At 44.2% G+C, this 17,302-nt stretch overlaps 2 protein-coding genes and 1 pseudogene across 2 annotated transcripts in view; all 3 read left to right on the forward strand.

Moving 5' to 3' along the window:
* Positions 1-892: 892 nt before the first annotated feature.
* On the forward strand, positions 893-9,908 carry LOC119350136 (MDIS1-interacting receptor like kinase 2-like). Its single transcript, XM_037618114.1, has 4 exons — positions 893-1,407; positions 2,237-2,364; positions 9,666-9,719; positions 9,817-9,908. Exons 1-4 carry the CDS (start codon positions 893-895, stop codon positions 9,906-9,908), a joined length of 789 nt encoding a protein of 262 aa, XP_037474011.1.
* Positions 9,909-9,940: 32 nt separating this feature from the next.
* Positions 9,941-13,249, forward strand: LOC119350137 (annotated as a pseudogene).
* A 3,209-nt stretch (positions 13,250-16,458) lies between these two features.
* LOC119319055 (MDIS1-interacting receptor like kinase 2-like) overlaps positions 16,459-17,302 on the forward strand; it is a 3,596-nt gene continuing 2,752 nt past the window's right edge. The window contains exons 1-2 of the mRNA XM_037593577.1: positions 16,459-16,938; positions 17,048-17,188. The gene's annotated coding sequence lies outside the window, so the exon portion shown is untranslated. The remainder of the gene's footprint in view (positions 16,939-17,047; positions 17,189-17,302) is intronic.

Raw genomic sequence — 17,302 nt, forward strand, 5'->3', positions numbered from 1 at the left:
TAGTAATTGTACTAAACTATCCTATCTCAATCTCTCTCATAATTTTTTGACCAAAAGATCCATTAGAGGCATAGGAAATTTAACGAGTTTACATGACCTAGATCTTTCCAACAATCAAATAAATGGTTTCTTCCCTTCGAACATTTTCAAATTAGCCTCTCTAATAACACTGTCACTTGGATCCAATCAGCTTAACGGTCTATTACCACCAGAATTAGGATCACTCGTTTATCTCACACATTTGGATCTTTCCAACAACGGGATCATGGGTTCCATTTGAAGCATAGGAAACCTAACAGGTTTAGAATTTTTGGATCTTTCTAACAATCAAATAAATGGTTCTATCCCTCCAACCTTTTGGAAATTAATCTCTGTTAAAACACTGTCACTTGATTCCAATCAGCTTAATGGCATATTACCGCCAGAGTTAGGATCTCTTGTTCTGCTCACAAATCTGGACCTAAGTAGAAACCTATTTCTAGGAAACATTCCACCTGAGATAGGACATTGCCACCTTTTATCATCGCTACTCTTATCAGACAACTTATTGACAGGAGAAATACCACAAGAACTTGGGTATCTCACCAATCTATATGAGCTGGATTTGAGTAGAAACAATTTAAGTGGTGCCATCCCAACGACTTTTTCTAATCTTTTCCAGCTGCATAGGCTGAAATTGCCGTATAACTATTTGGCTGGCAGAGTTCCGTCTACTGCTGCAACCTCGATCTCACTTGACCATAATATGGATTTATGCGGTGATTCCTATGACTTAAATCCGTGTGAAACACCAAAGCTCGACATGGAACACCAAAGCAGAAAACATTCACGTATGATTCGTCTTGCTTTATTTGCACCCTTTTCCTTTGCTTGCCTCTCAATAGCAAGCATTATGGTTATTTGTCGGAGAAAAAAGTGTGTAAAAAGTACAAGCAAAAGCAAGTCTGGAGATATACTTTCTATAGGGAATTTCGATGGAAAGATCGCATTCGAAGACATACTCGGTGCAACAGAAAATTTCGATGAGAAATATTGCATTGGCATTGGGGGCTATGGAACTGTCTTCAGAGTTGAGCTTGAAGGCGGGGTTACCTTTGCCGTCAAGCTCCTGCATTCAATGGAAGAATTCAGAGATGAGGAAACATTTCACGCTGAGATTGAAGTGTTGACGAAAATTAGGCACCGATGTATCGTCAAGCTGTATGGCTTTTGTTCACAGTCCCAATGCAAATTCCTCGTGTACGACCTGATCGAGAGGGGAAGCTTATCATCCATTTTGCACGAGCAAGATCTAGCAAAGGAGCTGGACTGGACAAATAGAATTGCTATTGTGGTGGACGTAGCTCAAGCTCTCTCCTATTTGCATCATGATTGCGATGACCCTATTGTACACCGGGACATAAAAGGGTGAATTCCGTATATGCCACTCAAAACTTGCCCGTATCCGCATATGCCATTGGAAATTTCACTCTGTCAAATATGCCACCAAAAAATTGCACCGCGTACAGATATGCCACTATGGCCAGTTTGACCGTTAGTTGACTGTCAAGTGGAAGGTGAAAAGACGATTTTGCCCCTGGGCGTTCTTGTGCACTGCAGCACCAACTTTATCGAGCCAGTACTGGAGCGTTCGATGCACTGCGCAGAATACTTTCGCGTCCAGTACTGGAGCAACTAGTGCAGCGGGCGACGTACTGTAGTAACAATTACTGTAGCACATGATTTTTTAAAAAAATGTGTCCTTCTATATTGCGAACAATTTTTTATAATAATTTTTTAAAAAGTGAACAATTACTGCGACGGAGCCTGTGTTGCGAACAATTTTTTTAAAAAGTGAACAAAATTTGAAAAAGTGGGCGGCACAGTTTTTTAAAAATCGTGCGCTACAGTAATTGTTGCTACAGCAGGCTCCGTCCCATATTGCGACCAAATTTTTTAAAAAGTGAACAAAATTTGAAAAAAAGTGGGCGGTACAGATATTCACATTTTTAAAAAAGTGGGTGATACAGTGCATCAGACGCCGCAGTGTCGCTCTGTTGCTACAGTGTAGGTCAGTGGCAAAATTGTCTTTTCACCTTCCACTTGACGGTCAACTAACGGTCAAACTGGCCATAGTGGCATATCTGTACGCGGTGCAAATTTTCGGTGGCATATTTGACAGAGAGAAATTGCCAATGGCAGATGGGGTATGGGCAAGTTTTCAGTGGCATATACGGAATTCACCCGACATAAAAAGCAGCAACATTCTTCTGAACCGAGATTATAAAGCTTATGTCTCGAACTTTGGCATGGCGAGAAAGCTGAAGCATGGTTGCTCAAGCTGGAGCACTATCTTCGCAGGGACATGTGGCTATATAGCCCCAGGTACTCATTGATGGTCTTAATCCATCCATATCCTTCGATGGTTCAGAATATATTGAGTCTTCTACCTTGTGTAGGCCACTCCGCCATCGACGTCACCATGACGCCAGACAGTTACCTCCTCCTGCGCGAGTCCATCTCCGCGCATCGGGCGGCGCGCCTTCACAGCGCCATGCCGCCGATCTTCGCCGCCATCAATGAGTGAGATGAAGTACCGCTCCACCACGGCATGTACTGATACAGAGCGCTAGACAGAACAGCTCAAAGGCAATAGCAGCTGCGAAGTAGCGCTAATGCCATCACCCAACACACGGCGCAGGATGAAAGCCGTTGGAGCAGCCGCAAGTGAACAAGGCCGGCACAAGCCGCCAGACGCCACCACCAGAACCACCACTGCACGCCCGCCACCACTGCTATCCCCGGACGACGCCTCCAAGAAGGAATACGCCGTCGCCACGCCGTCGCCGCCCAACCAGGGGACCAAGGTCTTCACCACTAAGCAGGGGGCAGGAAGAGGAGGAGGCTGGGTTCAGAGATGTGCAAGACTGAGAGCAACCTTTGGCACCCACATTCTAGACATTCAGTCGGAGGGAGGCTCATCATTCCTTGGTGCACGCTAGCCGGGGCTTCTCTGTGACACACCAGTCGGAGTGAGTGTCATTGCCAGTGGCAACAACCTATGACAAAAAGCAACATGCCTAAATTACTGAACCAACGGAAACAAAGTATTAAAATTTGTGTTTGCAGGCAACAACACATTGTAATTGAATGATCAACTCACACTCAATACATGCACTCTAAATGGAAACAGTATGCCCAAAGAGAATGCAACTATCTATATATACAACGGCTGCATGGCGAAGATGGAGCTGCATAAAAGCATGTTTGACATCACATTGATATGCATCCATGCCAACTAGGAAATAACTTTACTACCTATGTTGTTTATTTTGATATATTGGAGTGCACCAAATTCGGTCAAGTCTTATTGTGGAAATGTTCTTGATCATTCCATGCCACTTGATATGTTTACAGTGTTGTGCTGTAAAGTGTTGTGTGGTCCATTAACATCTCTCGTGGTAATTGTTATGGCTTTCTGTATCGTGGGATCGAAAGGGCTGGTTGGAAGGTAATGATAAGATGATTGGAGATTGTTAGGTGTCTTTATTCCACACTTATAGGAACTTGATTTGATTCCTAGTTCAAAAATAAGTTTAGAAAGAACTACCAGGAACTAAATTCCTCTGTCATCCAGCCTGAACCAATTGAAAGTCAGGAAACACTTTCAACTAATCCCTAGCAGTGATAATAAAATTGTCAGACTTCAAAACGGAATGATACTCTTCAGTCAAGATGCCACACTTTTACACCGAACTCATTTTAACTAGTGTCAACATTAGTAATTTTCAGCATAGATGGTACAGATCAATAGTTCTTCAAATGAGTTCAGCGTGTGGACATGACAGCTATGTTGAAAAACATGAACAAACTAGCATGCATTTCACATGATTAAAAGTTGTGGTTAATGATTAATACGCATATGCGGGTGCATATACCGAGGGCGGCACTTAGCATTAACAATGTGTTGTTATCTAATCAGGCATTCAGGCATTGCCCACTGCCATGCTAATCATTTTGACTCGTCAGTCAGTAGATTGAGGCGTCAAAGGATGACTTGTTGACTCTTTTGAGAAACTTCTCAAAATCACATATACTCCCTCCGTCTCATAATATAAGATCTTATTACATCCAATTAACATCTAATTTATGAGCAAATTGAACGTAATAATATATTATATTATGGGCCGGAGGGAGTAGTTTTTTGAAAAGCACATTCAGGTGACAAGGCAACTTCTTTTTTTCGAGAAATGATTCAGGTTTCATATTGATCTACAAGTTAGGGCCCACTTGGATTATGGTTTTCCCTCCGTAAAATACTGCCCGGTTAGAAAACATTCGGTCGGTTTGCTCCAGGTGGTTGGTTCACCGTATTGGGCTTGTAATGTTTACACATGTATCCTCACTTGCCCCGATTGGATTGTTGTTTATTTCCTACACCCGTAAATTCCTACGCCTGGATTTTACTGGTCCCAACGAAATACATTCCATGAGTGGTATTTGCAAAACGGATGGGCTGAGGAGTGTACCAGAAACCAGCCCACTACAGATGTATTAGGAGATACAGGCGTAATAATTACGTTCCGGAAACAACATCCCAAGCGCGCGAGCCGCTCGTCCATCGTTTTTTTAATAGAGGTGTATTTTACACCCGTAAACAGCTGGAAAACGACGTTCCAAACGTACGCTCGTAATCGGCCGGTTTACAATACATGCCTTAGCCGATGGTTTTCATTCGGGGTGGAAACCAATCATGGTTGGTATTATACACCTGTAAGCAAAATACAGCCGTATAAAGTTACACCGAATCCAGTCGAGGCCCTAGACTCTGCATTCTGCTTCCCCTGAATCAAGGAGTCACACTGAACCTTATATTCCTTGTGGCTAATCAAGTACTCCCTCTGTCCGAAAAAACTTGTCCCTCAAATTGATCGATCTAGAATCAAGTTAGTGCTAGATACATCCATTTGAGGAACAACCTTGGGACAAACTTTTTCGGACGGAGGGAGTAACTAGTAAGGCATTGAAAATTATACCAAACTAAATGTTTGTTTCTGTTTGCGTGGAGACTCCTCCAGGAAAAGGGAATTAGCTCTGTTCTTCTGAAGGAGCACAAAAATACTCTTCAGTACACAGTAGTGTCTGTCAAGAGACACTATCATGATTCGTGACCAAAAGTTTCAAAATGTTTTATATACAAAATGTTCCCAATTTTACAAAATGTTTCAAGAGACACCAACAGGAGGTTTCAATTTTTTGTGTTCCCTATTTATGTATATTAAAAATGTACCAAAAACAATTATAGTTACTTATATACTAATTTTATAAAATCTCTTCATTTATTTTTTTAAAAGTTATCTTGTATTTAGAAAACGTTCATCGGGTATTTCAAATCACTATTGGTGTCTATTTACGAAACCTTTGTCATGTATTAAACCATAGCCTTCGTGTATTTGGAAAACACTCATGTGCATTTCAGGATTAGTCATCATGTGATAAAAAATTTCATTCTATATTTAAAATATAGTCGCCATGCATTCAAATAATGTTCACTGTGTATTGAAAATAATACATGCATTAAAAATATTTATAAATAAAAAGGAAACAAAAAACTTAATCAAAACAAAATAAAACAATTTGGAAAATAACTAAACAAATATGGAATACAATTGCAAATGAAAAAGGGAAGAGTGAAAAAATAATAAGAAGAAAAAGATAACTAAAAGGCTGGGGCCATGGGGGGGCAGGGGGCAAAATGTGCAAAGTCTGTCAAAAAACTGCTTAGCGTTATTTTAACCGTGTTTATCATGTATTTTTTTTTAGAATGGAGGAAGACCCCCGGCCTCTCCATCTGGATGATACATGCATCCATTTTATTAATTGTTCACACAAGACCTTACAAAGTAATACAATAGTAAGACTAAAGCCATCGTCTAGGCAACATGTGTCGCTACTCCTATCCAATTGATGAAGGATGCTGATTGTCTGGGTCTAATACCAAACAGACCTCACAGCCAAACCTATCATCTAAGACCTGAGGTCCCATCCAGGACGCCTGCCGGGTATGGGGCACCCATCGATTTGGCGCGCTCCTCAACCAGGACGCCTGCTGGGTATGAGGCCGCCGCAGCCACCTGCCACCAATCCATCGTCAGAACTATACTGCTGCATCGACCTTGCCCGATCTAGCTGCCGTCAACGCCACCACGACGATAGAACGCATCACCCTCCTGCGCGAGTCCATCTCTGCGCACCGGACGCCGAGTCACCACAGCGCCATGCCGCTAAAATCCGCCGCCATCCATGAGTGAGATAAATCACCGCTCCACCAAAGAATCCGTCCTCTGGTCCCTCGATCACATGTGTACCTCCAAGAATGACGCCCCAAAGAGGGAAACGACACTAGAGCGCCGCCGTCATCCTATCATCCGATCTAGGGATTCCCCCGGAGGTAGCATAAAGTGGCCTTGAACTTCTACACGGCGATGCCTTCAAGAAGGGAACGATGCAGATAGCGCCGCCACCGCCGGCCTCGACAATAGCCGAAAATAAGTTTTCACCCAGATCTGTTCGAAGGAATCCAACTCCCGTGCACGACCGCCGTCGCCACCAGGCTAAGCACTCGCCGTCGCCGGCACCTCCACGATTCCCAGAGGCCGTGATACTCCCCGCCACCAAGCCTGGGCCGCCGGCCACCACTGCCAACACCAACCCCGCCATCCACCGGATCTGGATAGGGATCCCAGATCCATCCCCCACCACCCACCACCACGGAGGGGAGAAGGCGGCGCCAGCTAGGGACGCCGGGAGGGGGAGAAGGAGCCAAGGCAGGGCCAGCCCGACGCCCGGCACCAACAGGCAAATGGGAACGCCCCGCGGAGTCCCCAACTGCGTGCGGGAGAGAGCTGCCCCGCCGCCGCCAACGCCACACGGCCTTTGGCCGGCGACTCCCCAGGCGGCGGCGAGGGAGGGGGATGAGGCGAAGGGGGCGGCGCTAGGGTTCCTCCCGGGGGCGCCCGCGAGAGCGCCTCGGGGAGGGGCCGGTAAGCATCACCGTGTTTATCATGTACTCCCTTCATTCCATAATGTAGTGCGCCCGCGCTTTTCAAGATTTAACTTTGATCATAAATTTAACCAACGTGAACGACTACGGCGGGAGCAAAAATTACACCATTGAATTCGTATTCAAAAGAAATTTTCAATGGTATTATTTTTGCTCCCACCGCAGTCGCCTACGTTGGTTCAATTTATGGGTTAATTCTTGAAAAGCGTGGGCGCACTACATTACGGAATGGAGGGAGTAGTAAAAAATGTGCAACATTATTTGAAAAAAAATTGTTCATGCATTTAAAAGATATTCAATATGTATTAAAATATTTAAAATTATATTACACAATGCTTATTTTGTATAAGAAAATACTAAATTATTTAACAATGTTCCTCGTGCATTTTGAAAATGTTCAACATGTGTTAAAAATGATAAACATTATTTGAACACATGTTCTTGTGTATAAAAATATGTTTGACGCGCATTAAAACAGTTAAACATATGTCAAAAAGTGTTAGACACTATTTTAACAATGTTCATCCTGCATTAATGTTCCATATTATTTGAACATTTTTCTTCGTGTATATCAAAATTTTGAACATGTATTTATGGAATTTTAAGAGTGTACTAAAAATACACATACAATAACTAAAAATATATTTGGAAATGAAATAACAAAGAACTAAAATAGAAAAGGTAAAAAAAGGTAAATAAAAAATGAAAATAGAAAATCTAAAAACAATGCAACCATAAAAAAGAAACATAGAAAATAAAAGGAAAACAAACAAGAAGAAAAACAAAAAAAAAGGAAAATGGTAAATCCATGAGAGCGAACATAACAACCTACAGATAGAACGGATCCTAACAAAAAAACCTACACATAGAACCGAAAAATAGAAATAAACGAAAAAAGGCAACACAAATGTTTGGCCGTGGGAGCCACTGAGTAAAAAAAGACGTACTGCTCCCTCCGCTCCAGAGTATATGGTGTGTCTATTTTCGTGAAAGTCAAACATATGTGTCTTTCCAAGATTATAAAATAAATATCAACATCTATAAACTATTTTAAAACTATGAAAATAATTTCCATGATGGATATAATATGAAAATACTTTTCATGTTGGAAGGGAGACACTCATTATAAAAATAAATAAAGATAATTTGACATCATTCTCTAAAATAAACTCGAGACCCCACCCAAAGAGTCACATAGAAGGTGGAACAAGAAGAAAAAAAGATCAACATTGTTCCTTTTCTTAGCGAGATTGAATGCATCGAACAACACATTAGGCAGCTTGAAGTTCTTGCCTCCAGAAGAAAAGTGGACATACATGTATTTTAGATTTGCAGATATTTCTTAGTTCCTAAATTTGCAGATATTTCACTCAAGCATTGATCATATAAGGATGCAACAATTGCATACTGTTAACCATTAAGGTTAGCATTGAGAAAATTATTTTAAATTTGCGATTCCTACGGATTTTCACTCTTCCTAAGTAAATAGCCATAGTAACTACGGTGCAGACTTTTGAAACAGGGGACTAGGTGCACCTGATTAGCCCAAATAAATAAATAAACAATAGTAAAAGAAAACAAAAAAAATGTAAAACCTTGTCGGAACAAGCATTGTGTAGTGTATTACTCACGTGTAAAGTTTCGAAACAAAACGACTTTTGTGGTATTGTTGGCAAAAAATAAGGCAAAATTGCAAGTATAAACTGTGTGAATGGTAAGCTTAATATAGCATCGGTTTATTTTTATTCATTTCAAAAAACAAAGAATTCATTTTGTCGTGAAAATTTATAGTGAGTAATAAACTGGACAATGCTTGTTCTATTTTTTTTTTCAAACATGCTTGTGTGGAGCAGATTGTAGGAAGATTTGCGCGCGGGCTTTTGTGGAATCAGCTCCACAATCCGGCCGAGCATGGCCTACACGGCAAGCCAAGCAATCATTTTCTTTTCAACTATTAATAATGGCATCAGTGGACTATATATCCATGTACAGTATGTAATGTGTGTGCTTTGGAGCAATAATTGTTCTCAATTCAGCCTCAATTCATCGGTCTTAATTCAATTTTGAAAGAAAAAAAGAGAAACTGCTCAGCGATGCATGCTTGTGTGGAACAGAACGTGAGGTCTTGCGCCCGGTCCTTGGAGCATGGACTACACGGCAAGCCTGGCAATCACTTTCTTTAGAACAATCAAATGTATACTCTGTGTGTGCCTTGGAGCTTCACCACTAGACCTGCAGAACATGAGCCTTGTCCTTGCCTTGGAGCTGCAGCTGTTGCTGCTCCTGCTTGCCTTGACACGCCTTACTTCTGCCTCAAATTCCACGCATTCGCCACTTGATTGGCAGGCTGAGGCACTTCTCCAATGGAAATCTGGCCTATAGAGAAGCATAACCTGTCTTCTGGATTCATGGACAAAGGGAACCAGCCCGTGTAACTGGACTGGCGTTGCCTGCAGCACCGGGCTCCCTCATGGCCGCGTTGTGGAAATTTGGCTTCCGAGGCGTTGTAGCCTTGCACTACAAGAAATATCTCAACTTGTGACCTTGACTATTGATCACTGAATGGTCATTGTTTTTCATTTGTGATCTTTTTGTTGCTCTTTATCGTTATTACTCTTTTCAGGCAACTTATTGACAGGACAAATACCACTAGAACATGGGTATCTTGCCTTCCTTGGTGAGCTGGATTTGAGTAGAAACAATTTAAGTGGTGCCATCCCAACGACTTTTTCTAATCTTCTCAGTCTGTATACAATGAATATTTCATATAACAGTTTGGCTGGCAGAGTTCCTTCTATCGCTGCACACTTTGTCTCACTTGAAGGTAATATGGATTTATGCGGCGATTGGTGTGGCAATGGCATAGTTGAAACACACCAAAGTAGAAAACATCCAAGTATGGTATTTCTTGCTTTTGCTCTCTTCCCCCTTGCCTTGCTCACAATAGCAAGCATAATCATCATTTCCCGGAGAAGAAAACCAGAAAGTGCTACTATCAAAAGCAAGTCTGGCGATATACTTTCCATACGGAATTTTGATGTAAAGATCGCATTTTAAGACATCCTCAGTGCAACAAATTTTTTTGATGAGAAATATTGCATTGGCATTGGAGGCTATGGAACCGTCTTCGGAGTTGAGCTTGAAAGTGGGGTTACCTTTGCCGTCAAGCTCCTGCATTCAATGGAAGAATTCAGTGACGAGGGAACATTCCATGCTGAGATTGAAGTGTTGACAAAAATCAGGCACCGATGCATCGTCAAGCTGTATGGCTTCTGTTCACACTCCCAATGCAAATTCCTCGTGTACAAGCTTATCGAGAGGGGAAGCTTATCATCCATTTTGCACGACCAATAGCTAGCAAAGGAGTTGGACCGGACCAGCAGAATTGCTATTGAGACGGACGTAGCTCAAGCTCTCTCCTGCCTGCATCATGATTACAATGATCCTATTGTACGCCGGGACATAAAAAACAACAACATTCTTCTGAACCGAGATTATAAAGCTTATGTCTCCGACTTTGGCATGGCGAGGAAGTTGAAGCATGGATGCTCAAGTTGGAGCACTATCTTCGCAGGGACATGTGGCTATATAGCCCCAGGTACTCTTTCATGGTCTTAATCCTTTCATATCCTTCAATGACTATAAAAATGTGTTTCGGAAGGAGAGAAATAAAAACTGATTATGTTTTGATATACTGATTTCTTATTACAGAATTGTCATCTACCATGGTGTTGACCGAGAAGTGTGACTTGTACAACTTCGGTGTGGTTGTGCTGGAAGTTGTGATGGGAAAGCACCCGGGTGATCTGCTCCTTCCGTTCTTCTGCCGAACAGAGCAGCCGTGGAAGTTCAACGATATCCTGGATCGACGCATCGCAGCACCGTCAACCATTGACGAGGAGAAGGATGTCATTTTGGTTGCCTTGGTGGCCTTTGCTTGCCTAAAACAATGCAGCAAGTATATCAGGCACTGACAAATAGAAACCACCCAGCTTTCATGCCCATGCCCCTTCACGAAACCAGCCAGCAAGATTTGCATGATTATTGTGGTATCATAAATAATATATGAAGCTATATATAGCTAGTCTCTGTGTTTCCAATTATATATTTTCCCCGTGTCTATTTGCATTTTGTGTGTAGAACTCAAGGACAGCAGGGTGGATAACAAGTAAAATACATCCTTTGTACATTGACTCGGTAAATTGGTACTTGTAATTTCTGTACCAAAAATTGCATGGTTTGCCAAGACTTGGATGAAAATATATGCATTCCCATTATCTTGGTCTCTTTATTCAATTGAATTGGGTGGAATTGTGAAAAGTGGATGAATGCATCATTCTTTTAAAGGGAAATTGATACATTATGTTTTGTGGAAAAATACATCATTTTCTGGATGTTTAACAGACAAAACTTGAAGCAACCGAAGTTTTTCAGCGCATTGCTTTGTTTTTCAACCGAAGTGTACATATGCGCATTGCTTTGTTTTTTACTGATCAAGTATATATTGAGGAGTACAGTAAAGTAAAAGTTCCAGACGGGTTCCTGAAATCGAAATCACTCTGTGTCGCTCCGGTTTCGAGCTGAATTGCGCTATAGCTGCAGGTGTGTATAGTTCACAACCTCCGGACAGTTGGAGGCTACTTTCATACGAGTAAATCAGCCGCTAGCGCTAAGGCTTTTTTGAGCCAGATATATCTTTTGGAGGACATGAACCAAACCTCCAAGGTACTAGCACCTAACCCATCGCGGCTGAGCTCTCAGTACTTGCAGGCCAATAATGTGCATCGTCTTTGTTTTTTTTTGGGTGCGGGGAGCAGATCGGCTTTGCTGATATACTGAGGCTTTACTTGCAATAGTGTTTTTTTAGAGAAAAGGCACGAAGGCCCGACTTCAAATTAATGAAGCCATCAACCGGCTAGGATACAATGGAGCTGAATTACAAAGGCAAGGACTACTTGACCAAAAACTGAAAAATACATGCAGAATTCACTACAGCCAAGAGCAGCAGCGAACAGATCATCAAGAGAAGCTGCGATCAAGCTGCCGGAGGTCTTGTACAGCCAGAACAGCATGGCCGAAGCCACCCGACGCCAACAATTGCCGTGGACATGAAGATCTGGACCGCTTGAAGGAAACCACCGACTTCACCGCCCGCCGCCACGGGCCACTGCCGGAGGGGAGACCACTATCTCCCCTTTGTCTAGACCGTGCCGAACACATGGATGCCCACCACCAGCCGGCAAGCCAACCAGCAGCCAAGGCAGGAAGCCGCTGAAAGATGCAGAAAGATTCCACACGCCACCACCAACGCCGGCAACCAGGGGAGCCGAGCACCACCGCCGCCACCAACCACCACGCACCAGGCCCGCAACCCCCAACCACCCCTTGAACGGCACCTCCAAGGAGGACCGAGATGCCCGAACGCCTCCGCCTTCCTGTCAAAAGGCCAAGACTTTCACCCAGGGAGGAAGGGGGAGGAGGGGAGCAGATTTGGAAGCTCGACCCGCCCTCAAGAGGGATACCGGCACCGGAGTGCCGCCGGCTTCGAGGTCGACGCGGAGTTGAACAGGGGTTTCCCCCGTTCCAAGACTCCACCACCCCATCCTCGACGACCAGATCTGACGGGCCGGCTACCAGATCGGCGAGATGAGACCACCGCGAGGGGAAGGGGCCAGGAGGAAGAAGAGCCACCTGCCGTTGCATCAAGACCTCGCCGTCCTCACGCCACCCACGCGGCCGAAGAGGATGGCCAGCCCCTGCGCGCCATCCATCAGAGAGATCTACGCCGCCATCTCCACCCAGGCCCGCCGCCTTGGCTTCCAAAGCCCCTCACACGGACGCGAGGCAGCAGATCCACGCCGCCACCTTCACTGAAACACGTGCAGCAGCCGGCGGGCTCCTCGGGTGGCGACGGGGAGGGGAAGGAGGGAGGAGAGGAGTCCGGGCTAGGGTTTGGGGGGCGCTCCCGTGTCGCCCGAGAGGGGCGACGCGAGAGCCAGGGGGAGTGTTTCTTGTTCTTGCAATAGTTTTATCAGTACCAGATAATTGTTTTGTTCTGTCTTTTCTCGTAATTTTCTGTTCACATTGGCCAGTGAAGGTCTTGGACCTGAAGCTCTCACAGTCCAGATATGGCTCCTACATCTGGATCAGTTTGAGATTGAGAAGGGATTTTCTATTACTTCGGAGGGTGCTGAAGTTTTTGCCTGAACTCTGAACGTAGTTGTCAGCATGGAAGGGAGAGTATTTGCGTTGCACAAACATGGGCGGTTGTTACACTGATATATAAACATGTTCCGCAATGTTGTTTATGGCCTACAATGACAGTTAGTGATATGAGAATGCGCGGCTTCCTCGAATTGTAATCGAATGATCAACTCACACTCAATGCATGTTGTTTATGGCCTACATGCTGAAATGTTGAATTACTAACATTTGCATTAGGAGGCAACACCCCATTGTAATCGAATGATCAACTCACACTCAATGCATGTGTGCTCTCTAAATGAAAATAGTGTGCCCAAAGAGAATTGCAACAATCTATATATACACCGTGATTGAATGGCAGGAGACGGAGCAGTATAAGGTGCTTGGAAAGTTGGAATTGTTATGATATGCATCAACTGCTGGGAATCATTTTCTTAAAAGACTTGGATAAACAACAGTTTTTTGACCTGAGTTTTTATTTATTTTGAGATATTGGAGTCCACCAAGTCCAATGAATCCCTTTGTTGACATGCGCTTCTCGTTCTGGAAAGCAATTCCTAGTTATAGACCCTGTTTGGATACTGTAACTTAGTTAGAGGTTAGAGTTAGATTCTAACCCTGAACTAACTCTAACCAAAGATGTGTTTGGATGGTAGGGTTAGATTGACAATAAATGCTCTTTCTCAATCATTTGGCTACTTTGGACCTTATTTCCTGCCGGATTTGGTGTGGCCGGCTCTTGTGTGGCCTCCCGCCGCTCACAATTGACGTAAACGAACCATCTTTATAAATCAAGCATGCAAAACATGATAAATTTTATTTTGTCCATACAAATCATGGAAGGTCACAGGCTCTCCTTGCGCTGGCGGAGCGATCCCTGCCCGACGCAGACGGGGACGCGCCCGGCAAGGAGTCGCGATGGCCTCTCGCGCAGCCTGCCGGCCGAATCCGCAGTCCCTGCGCAAGGAGCCGCGCTGGCCGAGGCTGACGGGGACGGGCCGCGCAAGGAGCCGTGACTGCTTACCGATGGGCGGACGGGCCGCTGCGAGATGAGGGGGTTGGAATGGGAGGATAGGGTGGGGCTGCTTACCGGCGGCAGACGAGAGAGCAGATACGGCGAGGCGCCTTCACGGGCGGTGGAAGAGGGAGGGAGGGAGAGGATGAGAAGCTTCGAGGAAGTGGGAAGGGGTCTGTTTCGGGGAGAGCGAAAAAAAAATGTGTTTTTAGTGGTCCTGAGAAGAACTAACCCAAATAAGCACCTCTTAGGTAGGTTAGTTTTTTTTTTGTTGGGTTAGATGCATCTAACCCAAACTAACCTTCCTTTTTGGATATTTTTTCGATTAGTTGAGTCCAAACTAACTCTAACACATGGATTCAATCAGGACCATAGTCCAGTTTTCTCGTCCACCTTTTTGAACAATTATGTTGGTACTCCGCGTGACTTTATTTGGCAAGAGTTCTGAAACGAGGGCATCAGACTATGACCACATTCCGTACCACTTGATTCTTCAAGAGGTTCGGAATAGGTGTAAAGAGTGTAGCAAGGGTTGACATGTGTGTAATTTATAGAGAAGAATGTGAGTGACAAATTTGGTACACCAAAATGCATAGGACCCGCCGTTTCTTCTAGTCAAATGGTTCTTCTCGACTAGCACTCCATCATGAGTAAAAAGGAGTACTACCTAAAACAGCCCGTGGCACTCCATCCGAGCCGCAGCGGCACTTCTCATCTGGACTCATGGGAAAAGGAAAGCAGCCCATGTAAGTGGACCGGAGCATGTTCTAGCCAAGCTGCCCCTCCCACTTATCAAAACTGAAAAAGCTCCCATGCCATCCTACGTGGGTCCCACATGTCATCTTTTTCCTCTCCACCTTCTCTACTCTTCACCTTCCCCGCCCCTCACGGCGGTGCCTTAGTGGCCCCACCTTCCGCATCTCCTACGCCGCTTCCCCCCCTCTGCCCTTGACGCGCCGCCGCATCTACGAGCTCCCCCGCCACCACCGCCTAATATGCAAGCTGAGCAGCCTTAGGTCGACGCCATTCGCCTTGCCCGACGACCCCACCCCCCTCAGTCGGCTCCGGGAAGTGGAGGACTTTGGATGGGAGTTGCCACTACCACAAGCAGGTAGCACTCCTAGTGCGTGCGGCTTGCTCGAATCGAGTCAAGTAGCATTCTCTTAATAATCCGGTTCAATTGCTAATTACGGGTTGCAGGGAATCAACATTTGCGCCCCATGGGCACCTCAAGGGTTAAATCAAAGATGCAGGAAGAGAAGGTCCTTCATTCCAACGGGCCAGCAAATCCAAGGTTATGTCTCTACAAATACAATCTCAAATCAGATATCACCGGTTGCTTTTTTTTCACAAAGTTTCTTTGTAGCTCGTCCTACATGGAACCTCTTATCTTCAGCCCTTCAACACTGCTTTGAGATTCGTACTCTCCAACTAACTTGCAACAAGCAGATTTCTCTTTTTTGTTTCTCTCAAATGGAAGAACATATAAACTTCAAACTTTGCAGATCAAACACACCTTACAACTTCAATGTGTGAAAAAACTTTCAGATTTTTTGGATCAACATAAATATACAAAATGAGGATTTTTTTTTGATTAAAAAAATAAATTTTAGCATTTTAAATGCATGAAAAAATCTGAAAGTTTTTTTCCACGTAGTAATCAGAATGTTCTGTTGTCTTGCAAAGTTTGAAGTTTATACGTTATTTCGTTTAAGAGAAACAAAAATGACAAATGTGCCTGCACGGATCTTGATGCCAAAATGGATGGCTAAGATAAGGGGTACCGTGTAGCTCAAGCTACACAAAACCACTTTTTTCACAAAGTTTCTTTGTAGATTTTGAAGCAGTCACCGGTTGCTGTGGGTATGCATTTGTTTCTTCTCTTGGATTGTCTGGCTTAACATATTCCAGAAGGAATGATAGTGACTTGTGAGGATTTTTCCTGCAGCACCGGACCCAGACTCAATTCAAGACTCATGACTGGTGGTCAGTCATTCAGACATTCAGTTTTCGAGAAAAAAATGGTCACTGATGCACGCTTGTGTGGAGCAGAATGCAGGAAGGTCTTGTGCGTGGTCCTTGGGGGAATCAGCTCCACAATCTGGCCAAGCATAGGCTACACGGCAAGCCTCGCAATGACTGGTTCTGAAATATTAATGACAACAACAGACTGTATACATCCATGTATGTAAATGTGTGTGATTTGGAGCTTCAGCACAACATGAGCCTTCTCCTAGCCTTGGAGCTGCTGCTGCTCCTGCTTGCCTTTCCACGCCTTTCTTCCGCCTCCAATTCTACAAATTCATCACTGGACCGGCAAGCAGAGGCACTTCTCCAGTGGAAATATAGCCTAAGCTATTGGTGCTCTGATGTGGACTATGGAGAAAGGGAACCAGTCCCTGTAACTGGAGCGGCGTTGCCTGCAGCAACACTCTGCTTCGTGGCCATGACCAGGGTGATGCTTCCCTAGTTGTGTCCAACATTTCGCTTGTGTACTGTTACCTTCAAGGCAGGTTGGACAGTCTCCACTTTGCAGACTTGCCTCATCTTGTCCATCTGGACCTCAGCGACAACTCTCTCTGGGGCTCAATCCCATCAAGCATTGGTGCTCTCACCAAGCTCACTCACTTGGATCTATCCAACAATGGCCTGAGCGGATCTATCCCAACATCCCTAGGTAATTGTACTAAACTAATCTCCATTGACCTCTCTTACTACAATTTGTTTCTACCATGCCTAGTACAATAGGAAGAGTGGGGAATTTGATGAGCCTCTCCACTTTTCAGAGTTGCCTCGTCTTGTCTTTCTGGACCTCAGATACAACACTCTCCCCGGCCTAATCCCATCAAGCATTAGTTCTCTCGCCAAGCTTGAATACATGGATCTATCGGGCAATAGTCTTCATGGACCCATCCCAACATACCTAGGTAATTGTACTAAACTAACCTCCATTGTTCTCTCTTACTACAATTTTTTTCTACCATGCCTTGTATAGTAGGAAAACTAGGGAATTTGATGAGCCTCTCCACCTTGCAGAGTTG

Source organism: Triticum dicoccoides, chromosome 1B (genome assembly GCF_002162155.2).
Source record: "Triticum dicoccoides isolate Atlit2015 ecotype Zavitan chromosome 1B, WEW_v2.0, whole genome shotgun sequence".
Classification (NCBI taxonomy): Eukaryota; Viridiplantae; Streptophyta; class Magnoliopsida; order Poales; family Poaceae; genus Triticum; species Triticum dicoccoides.